The sequence below is a fragment of the Micromesistius poutassou genome, assembly GCF_964030765.1.
Source record: "Micromesistius poutassou genome assembly, chromosome: 21".
Taxonomy (NCBI): Eukaryota; Metazoa; Chordata; class Actinopteri; order Gadiformes; family Gadidae; genus Micromesistius; species Micromesistius poutassou.
Genome location: NC_140291.1, coordinates 3,458,203 through 3,468,074, shown reverse-complemented (window position 1 = coordinate 3,468,074; position 9,872 = coordinate 3,458,203). Strand labels below are relative to the sequence as shown.

General features: G+C 46.8%; 1 protein-coding gene across 1 annotated transcript in view; it reads right to left on the bottom strand.

Moving 5' to 3' along the window:
• Positions 1 to 9,093, bottom strand: part of kat6b (K(lysine) acetyltransferase 6B) — a 21,011-nt gene extending 11,918 nt beyond the window's left edge. The window contains exons 1-3 of the mRNA XM_084485554.1: positions 8,909 to 9,093; positions 7,352 to 8,247; positions 927 to 1,108 (exon numbers count right to left, since the gene is read on the bottom strand). Of these exons, the coding sequence (XP_084341680.1) occupies positions 927 to 1,108; positions 7,352 to 8,017 (848 nt within the window). The 5' untranslated portion in view covers positions 8,018 to 8,247; positions 8,909 to 9,093. The remainder of the gene's footprint in view (positions 1 to 926; positions 1,109 to 7,351; positions 8,248 to 8,908) is intronic.
• Between the last annotated feature and the right edge of the window lie 779 nt (positions 9,094 to 9,872).

Here is a 9,872-nt window from a genome sequence, read left to right as displayed (position 1 = left end):
TTTTCCGTCGTCTCCCTTTCTTGCCTCCATATTTTTTTTTCTTCCTTTTTTTCGTTTTTTTTTTTTTTTTTTTTAACCACACACGTGGCGTCTAAGAACAGTATCAAACATCTGAGCGGCTAATTACAGATAATTTGATCTTAATGAGGCAGAAACAGTCGCGGCACTCGTTCTAATGGAAGCAATCCATGAAAGTCATGTAAAAGCATGCCTTGGCCCTCGCCGGGGCTGCGGCGGCTGGTTGTAAAACAGCTGTTTTACAGTGAGCGCACAATTTGTGTACACTATAAGCGGTTAATGAAAACCACCTCCGTGTACTTAGTCAAATTTGAGCTATAAAAATGTCACCGGGCGAACAATTCCTTACGGCATTTAAATAATTGTTCAAACACAAAGTGGACTCCTTCGGCGAGGTAATTTTATGGAGGGGGGGGGGGGCCACCTCGCAATTTTATTCCGCCACAAAAGGAACGGGCGACGGGGGGAAAAAAAAAAAACGCAGACAAACGGCGGCGGGAAAAAAAACGGCTGATCTTTGATCCACTCTCGCTGGCGTGCGTCACGCCGCGCCGGTGCGCTCTGAATAGAGCCGAAATTACTTAGCTTATTTCAAACCATAATGGCCACTTACTGGGCATTTGCCCTTCTTTTGCCCATTACGGCTCGCGCTCGGTTCAGATCCTCCTCGCGCACGCTCCCCGTTTCCATGGCGCTCCTCCTCACAAACACCCTCGAGGGGTGGGGGGGGGGGGGGGGTCGGTCTCTCACGAGGCGCCCGCACAGACGGATCCTAGCACAAGACGCGCTCAGTGACGCGGACTCCAGCCACAAGTACTCGGGCGTTTGTCCTGACTTATTATCCGTTAAAAACCCCATACGTTGGCCTGGAGCTGCTTTCGGTGCCGGACTGCGGAGCCGTGCTCTACGGACGACTATGGAAGGGCTTCTCCGTGTCGTCTCGTTGACCGAAGCCAACGCCGGAGGCCCCCCGAAACTTACCACTGCTGCCACAGTCGGCGCAGGACAGCAGCTCCTCGGGTTGCTTGTCCCGGTTTGACTCCCGCGTCCCCAGACAGAAGCTGCATATGGGTATGGGGTCCACTCGGAGCTGGGTAGTAGGGGGAAACACAAAGAAACAGAATTGTTTAACACAGGAGAAATCAGAATCCAGGGGCGGCTGGCAGGTGTCAAGGCTAGGAGTGTGTGTTTGTTTTGGGGGCTGCTTTCTTTTTTGTCATCTCGTCATCAGTGAAACCATGGGGCATGCTGGTCGTCTGCTAGGGCATGACCGTGGTCCAGGCTGGAGAGGCGTTAAGACAGAGTTTGTTTCTAGGATTTGAATGGAACAGACCCTAGCGGCAGTGCTGGCCCTGTGAACAAGCTCGGAGAATATTAACGAGAGTGAAGTGAACTCTCCCTGATTCAGGTTCTCTCAGCCTGGATCTGAATCATTAACCAGTCTCACACACAGTGGTAGCGGTGTACGACAGACTCTACCTTGTTTCATCTACTTCGTCAGAACGCCGCGATCCCACAGTTTAAGGGCTTTAACGAAATACCGCCTCAAAATAGTGCTTGCACGACCAGGATTAACCACCACCGTCGATATGTTAATACCATCAAAAAGAAACTGGGAAATATTGACATCAATAATAAAACGTGCACTTGCATGTCGCTGCACAGGCCCTCAGTACTGCGAATGTGAGAACGGCTCAGATCACACAATCTAAGTCATTCGGAGAGCACAGAGCCAGGGTGAACGCTGCCAAAATATGAACCCGTTTGAGGGATCAGTGACAGTTTGAGGGATATCTGCTTAGATTGCACTCTAGTCCAACTCGGTCATGAATGATTAGAAAAAAAAACAGCACACTCCCATTACACAGATCTTTACGAGGCCGTATTCAAAGTGCTCTGCACCACCACGCGGTGTTGCCAACACAACACTTGAAGCGCAGCGGCACTGCAAACACCGGCCTGCTGGAGGAGCAGCAGAACACCGAGCACAGCTGCCTGCTCAGGCAGCAAGAGGAGGAGGAGGAGGAAGAGGAGGAGGAGAAGGAGGTTCATAAAAAAAAAAACACTCACGAGCTGGGGCTATAAACAAGGCCCCTCATCATCATCCCAGACCTCATCAATTGACAGGGGGTCTATGGAAGACACACACCCCCCCCCCCACTGGGGAATCCCATCATTAGTGCTCAGTCTTGTGACGCAGAGCACGATTCTAAGCGACCCCATCTCCCCCCACCCCCAAACACACAACCCCAACCTGTGTCTCTGACCTCCACCTGACCTGCAGGTGCTCTGCCGCTGCGCTTCTCCCCCCCCCCCCCCCCCCGCCAGGCACGGGACAAGGTCATCCATTCTACCGCTGCCGACAGTATCCCAGTGGAACCCACAGTGGAAGATTCACCACCACCAACACCACCACTATCACCACCACCACCACCCCCACCCCAGTACAGATCCAGCTGGAGCGTGTTGTGTTTCCCCCCCCCCCCTTGTGGTCATAGCACAGTTATGATTGATATGGGGAAGCGGAAGCCGTTTACAGCAATGTCGGTGATTAGGGTATCTGTGGAACCGCTGTATAAATACTGGGAGAACGCACGCTTGCATTAGTGGCTCATTAATGCTCACACAAGACGTGAATATAAACATGGCCGTTGATAAAACTGCTAGGCTACGCCGCAGAGCGATGGGTGGCCTGCGGAAAACGACCGAAATATCAGGAGGGATGGAAAAAGTTACAAAAAAAGATTTGTGCTTTGTCGAGCACACAGGGTCAATAAACAGAAACTAAACGAAAACGCAACCGAAACTGAAACGGCCCCCAGAAGACGACGTGTGACTCTTTCTACTTTCTATCCGAGTCCAGAGCTACGGGCGAACAACAGGGTGTGTTATCTGACCTCAAGTCGGGCCACTTTGTCAGTATGTCACACAAAATAGATCTGAAACCAAATGCAAAACTCAAAGAAAGCCCGGCATTCAAATTTCCTTAACACTCGCAGCCGATGCTGCGGTTGGATACAAGGCCTTACTGTTGTGCAAACAGTATGACAAATAGAGCCAGCCGGCCAGGGAAGAACAAGGGGCGGGAGAGGGGAGATAGCCGCCAGATCTTGGGCAAAGGGGCTCTAGATAAGCTCCTTTGTTGACCCAAGTAAGTGCGTGACTCGGGAAGAAAATCTGTGGCACTAGAGATACACATTATAGTTCATGAACTGTATATCATATACAGTGGGTGCATGAATGTGATTTATATATTTATAGGTAGCATATATATATATATTTTTTTTTTTTGGCCTAGGTTTTCTTCTCAGAAACAAGTTGGACAACGCAACGAGGAAAAGCCTTTAAGTGAGCCCACGGTGCACAAGGTGTACGAGAACATCATCGGAAAAACAGCAAAACAAGTCCATCCGCTTCCCCTCAAAACAAATTGATTTGTTTCTGGCTGCTACAGTGTGTACAGAACCCGGAATAGAAGGATCATATCAATAGTAAATATTAAGGAGGCAGAAGCAGTGCCCACATGCAGCATTTACAAGCTGCACCAACAGCTACTATGTGTACGTTTACTTTGATGAAACACCGAGGATTGACGGGAAACTGTAACTGAGTCTATAATGAAAACAACAACAACAAAAAGTCTAACCCAGACCCCAAAGGAGGACTCTAATGGAATGAATATTTTTCGGTATGGGGAGTCAAACAAACAGGAATGTCCTCAGAAACTGAGACAAACACAAAACAAACAGCTTGAAGAGTTGCTACTGATTAACTTTGGGATTTCAAATTGAGTACATTACAGGAAATTACACTGCTTCAAGAGCTAGCTGTCGTGAGTAAGGGCTGGGGGTGGAGTCCTATTAGAACAGTGCTCACACAGAGAGAGAGATAGAGCTGGGTGAGAGAGAGAGAGAGAGCTGGGTGAGAGAGAGAGAGAGAGAGCTGGGTGAGAGAGCGAGAGAGACCGAAAGAGAGACACAGAGAAAGAGAGAGACAGACAGAGAGAGAGAGAGAGAGAGAGAGCTCAAGTGGTTGCATAACACAGGCAGGAAGAAAAAAAAAATCCCATTCCTTGCCTTTGTTCCTGCCAGTCTCTTCAGAATCAAAATATTCTCCTAAGCAAGACTGTTCTTTTCCCCTAAAGTACCTCACACACACACACAGACACACACACACACACACACACACTTTGGGAGAATTCAAGTTCAACTGGATGGTTATGTCAGTCAATAAGCACTATATAGAAAAAAGTGGGCCCTCTTCTTTTGCTCTGCAAGGACTCTTAACAAGGACAGTTTCTCTTCAGAGCGTACAGTCTCAAACTCTTGTCCAGACCACAAAGTCACAGTTGTGGCTTGAGTATCAAGCTGTCATTTCCTGATTATTCACTGTGAAAGTGGTGGGCAGGACAGCAATCTCTCCAGTGACTGACATTATACACCATTTGATACCCCGAGCCTAATCTATCAAACCACACTTGAATTCAATAGGCCTCTCGATGTGATCTGCATGGGATTTGGATTCACAACTAAATCTCCGAGCCCCTTTCCCATGGCATTGGACCGAACCGATTCGAGCGAAAAAAGAAAAAGAAAAAAAAAAAGAAAAACGTTGCTGTACTCAATGACATCTTTAAAATGTCAAGCCCCGTTAAAAGAATCTGCCGTCACTAGTGAGAACGTGTTCGTCTCCCAGTATGCGTTACCACGGCCGAGTGCCAACTGAAACGCAAAACCTTTTCGGACGGCAACGTCAGCAGGAAACAAAGCAGTCTCCAAAAGTTCTCCTCTCGGCCGTCTCCGTGATCACAAAGGTCACGGCGTCACCAATGAAAAAGGAAATAAAATTTAAAAAAAGGGTTGGCCTCCACTAAAGAACCACAGGGAACGACACCGAAACACTGGTAAACACTGGTTCTGCAGCAGTGCCTGATTGGACCAGGTTAAGGTTAGGGTCAGTAGGTCAACTGCTCCGGCACTGACCTGGAGAGAGGTTGCTCTCCCTTAGGTGTGATTTTAGTTTTTGGTTACCCTTCAATACTATAAGCCTGGTTTCCTACTCTAAAAGACTATAAGCCTGGTTTCCTACTCTTCAATACTATAAGCCTGGTTTCCTACTCTAAAAGACTATAAGCCTAGTTTCCCACTCTTCAATACTATAAGCCTAGTTTCCCACTCTTCAATACTATAAGCCTAGTTTCCCACTCTTCAATACTTAGGCTTAGTTTTCTACCCTTCAATACTATAACTTAGCTTCCTCCTGCTCTTCAATAATATCTGCCCCGTTCCATAGGATTCAATAATTTCAGCCTAGTTTCCGACTGTTGAATACCAAGCCTAGTTCCCGACTCTTCAATACTAAAAACAGGGTTTCCTACTCTTCAATACTATAATGGAGTTTTCCCACTGTACTATACTGGCCTGGGTGGACGCGGTTCGACTCTCTACGGCAGCCCAGCGTGGTCAGGATTTGCATTTCCATTACAACAAGGCGTCCCGCTTGAAGGTGTGTCTTTATCTGATGACGTGCCCGTTTTGAATCGATGACACCACAACATACACACACTCGTATTGCTTATTTTGAGACATTTTATATATTTGGGTCGTTTCAGACTGACGGCGACACAGAGAATGACATCCGCAATGACAAATTCAGTTTGACGTTCAATATTCCCCCTGTTGCTCTCTGATCTCAATAGCTCAATGAGAGCCGATTTATTTCAGCAGAGAAGTCCTGTTTTCACATCTATATCAGCGGTCTAATAGAGTGAAATATTGTCCAATGTCCAGTCTTTAGACCAAGCCTAATCTGAAAGAAATCTGTCATGTTTAAACAAGCTATTATGTTTCGCAAGAGAATATCGTCAAATTAACATCAGCAGGGCGCGCTTCTCTAAAACCTTCATTACCCTCTTTAATTATGCTTATATAGTTATAAGAACCAACGAATAATAATAGAATCAAGCTGTAGCAAACTCTTGCCATACACTGCATGAGTGGATATGCGTTTATTGTATTTTTAATAGGTCTATATTCCTACAATTTAGGAGTCAATTTCTCGCTCCGAACAGCACCCTGGGGTGCAGCCCACTTGGGGGTGGGTCAAGCTCTCTTTGGCCCGACCTCAGAGATGGTCCATCTCGGGCGTGGCTCGGCTCGTTTAAACTGGTAGTGGAAAGTAAACGCAAATCAGCACGGTATGGTACGGCCAAAAGTGCTAATGAAAAACACCATAAGCTTGGCTTCCTGCTCTTCCATACTATAAGCCTAATTTCTTGCTATTCCATTAAACCAGCCTAGTACCCAACTTTACAACACTAAGAGCCCAGTTTCCTATTCTTCAATACTATAAGCTTAGTTTCCTACCCTTCACTACTACCAGCGTAGTTCCCTAAACTTCAGTACTGCCTAGTTTCCCAGTCTTAAAATTATATAGTCTGAAGGAACCTAGTTTCCTCCTCTAAAATACTAGTTTCCTACTCTCAAATACTGCTTAGCTTCCTACAATGCTATTAGCCTAGTTTCCAACTCTTCGATACTATCAGCAGTGTTGCCTATGATCATCAGCAAGGTTCCTGCTCTTCAATACTTCCTTCTAACCTTCTCTTTAATACTGCCTAGTTACCTGGGCTTCAATATTATCAGAGTCAGTTCCCTACTCTTCAATACTATAAATAGTTTCATACTCAATTCTGGCTAGTTTCAGACTCTTCAATAATAAGCATAGTTTCCTACTCTTTATACTATAAGCCTAGTTTCCTACTCTTTACTGCCTTGTAACCGTTTCAATATTGAGTCATTTTCTACTTTTCAATATAGTGCATAGTTTCCTACTCTTCATCATTAACCTACTTCCAGACTCTCTGATAATAAAGCCTTTCTTACTCAATACTAAGCCTAGTTTCCTAATCTTTAACACTTACCCTGATTTATTCTACTCTTCTATACTATCAGCATAGTTCCCTACACTTCAATAATCTGCCTAGTTTCCTACTTCTCAATACCGAAAGCCTAGTCTCCCAGTCTTCAACACCACAAGTCTAGTCTCCTGCACTTTACTGACTTGACCTGTGAAAAATCACCAGATTCATCAAGCCTCGTTTCCTTCCACCGCTCTATGAATCATATTCAAATGGCCCTGGGCTCACCGGATAGACTCATTGTTATATCACCCAGACTTAAATGATTATTCAGTCCCACTGCCAAAGCTTTACTATGATTGAGATTAAAAAGCGGCAGAGAACAGAGGGTAGATGATGTGTATAATGGCGTGGCGGCAGAGGAGGAGGTTGCGGTGGCGGAGGGGCGGGGGGGGGGGCCAAGGCTGGCCTCACCTTGTCTCTCTCGTGCGGCAGTAGCGTCACCGACGGCGACACGACCAACGGAGAGCCGCCCGCGAACCTCAGGCCCCGGGCCTCGGCGTTCCCGAGGGTGAGCTTGTAGCGCGGGCCGTTCTTCAGCAAGCGGCCGTTGTTGACCGACTTCTTGGCCGCGAGCCGCAACCTCTGCTGGAAGGCAGGGTTGTCGGCGACGGGCGTCAGGTCGCCCTGGTTCCGCAGGTACCTCTCGATGCTCTTCAGCGAGGAGCCGTGGGTATCATCCAAGCCCTCGATCGCCCTCCTAATCACTTTATTCCAATCGATGTGCCGCAGGTCGCTAGAATTCCATATAGATCCTTTGGACGGCGGCGGCGGCGTTGGCGGGGGTGGCGGGGGCGGCGGCGGCGGCGGCGTTGGAGGGTCTTCGGGCGGCTGCGGCGCGGGACGCCCCAGGGGCCCGGGGTCCTTGTACGACGCACTCCCCTTGTTGGTGACTTTGAGGATGGAGCCATCCTGCACACTTAATTCCAACTGCTCGAGCACGGTGCGCTTGTCCAGGCCGTGCGAGGTGGCCAACGCATGGCAGATCCTCTCCTCCGAGGGCCTCTGCTTCTGCCTCTTTATCTTCTGTATCGCTTCCAGAATCCACTCCGTGTACAGAGGGTTCGCGAGTTTCACCATGGTTGAGTGATTAGAAACGCCAAGAGGCGAGCCATAAAGATCCCCCTTTTCTGCTGCAAAACATTTGATACATCCACATGTTCGAAACCCAGGATCAGCTGCTTAGGTTCCACCACAGCGACATTCCAGGTAGGTGTCTCACGTCGAACTTGACAAAGAGGTGGCTCGTGTAAATTCCACAATGGTTACCATACATCACCTGGGGCTTGATTGTTATTCCAGACGTAGATCTAGAAAGATAAAACATACAATTACGTTAGACAGCCTTTTTGTAACACATGATATATGATATGACACATGATGTCAACAATGCTCCAGTTCAACAGTTATACCGTTTATCTATTCCTTTTTTTTTTTTAAATGGTAATTTTGTTATAATTTGCTATCCACATTGGCACACTGACTATGGCCATTTGTAAACTTGAAATAAAGAAGAGTAGTCCAGTGGGATTCAGAACTTCTTGTGTGGAGTAAAACATGAGAACCACATGGGTCAAAACAAACGCAAGAAATAACGGTTTAATCCATAGTTAAGTGGTTAAGTGGTTTAATCCATAGTTTGAAACCATAATAAGCACACAAAAAAATCTGACCTCCATTTTAAATCAATTTTATGGTTAACACTATAGGCTACACTTAGTGTATAAAACAGCGACGACAAGCCCCGCAATACCTGCACTAAAAGTATCCGACTTGGCTTCACACTTCATAATCACTGCCATCCATTCGCCACACGCAACTACACCATAACCGCGAGAAATACAAAAACAAACCAGCGAGACTCAACCAGTGACAAAGTTGAGTTGTTACTAGAAAGCACGCCACTTTGACAGCTTCACATCAACGTAAGGAGCAGTGGACCAGCCTCGGGTCTTAATGACAGCTGCGTACCATCAACGTTGGCTTTTGACAGCTGCCGACTGATGTTTATGGGGCGTCTGCGAACCATTATCCGGACTCCGGCGCGACGCGAACAACGACACAAATAAACACGCAACGAACCCGGAGCGGTGGCCGCTGAGCGGAGCGGATCATGATAATGTGGCCCGTGTTACTGATGTCACCTAAACAGTCGCCATTTTGTTACAATGTTGTAGTTTACATGAATCCGACATGACGCTGATTACAATCCAATGGAGTGTCATTAAACCTTACCTACACTAATGTGCCCTCCCTAGCAACTTCAATATTGGCTGTGAGGACGAGATCCGATTTCTGGTTTGATAAAGCACATGTCAATCTTTATGTATGAGCTCACGCTAAATGGCACGGCACTGGCTGAGTGATCTGTCACTTTACTCGCTTGACCCGCCTCTTAAGGTGCCTGGTGTAATAAAGTGATATAATTCACCGCGATCACTTACGCTATTTGGATTTCACATGTCTGACATAAAACGGGCTTTTGTAGAGTGGGTTTATGAGTCAGATTAGACCGAAGTGGAAAACATAATAATTACAATGTCACGTAAAATGAATGTCATTGCAGAGCGCATAAGACCAGACCACCTTTACTTAGATTCTTCCTTGAAACAGTTGGCTACACTTGAAAGTGATTTGGATCATTTTAGACTTTAATTGGCTGTTTGTTAAATCCAGTATTTGTTTGCATAAAACCTGCAAAGGGCTTAAGCATTGATTTAAAGAGGCATGCCTTCTCGATGCTTAGTCGTGGTATTTAGATGGCTGCAGGCGAAAATGTGCGCAAAGCGATCGCCTGTCGTTTAGCTCCTCCGACAGCTCCAACATCCTCCCCGTTGAATATGTTCGCCTACAACGCTATTCGGTCAATATTTGACATTGAAACTACACATTCCCCCATCACAATAAACGCTCGATAAAACCACCGAGTGTCTGT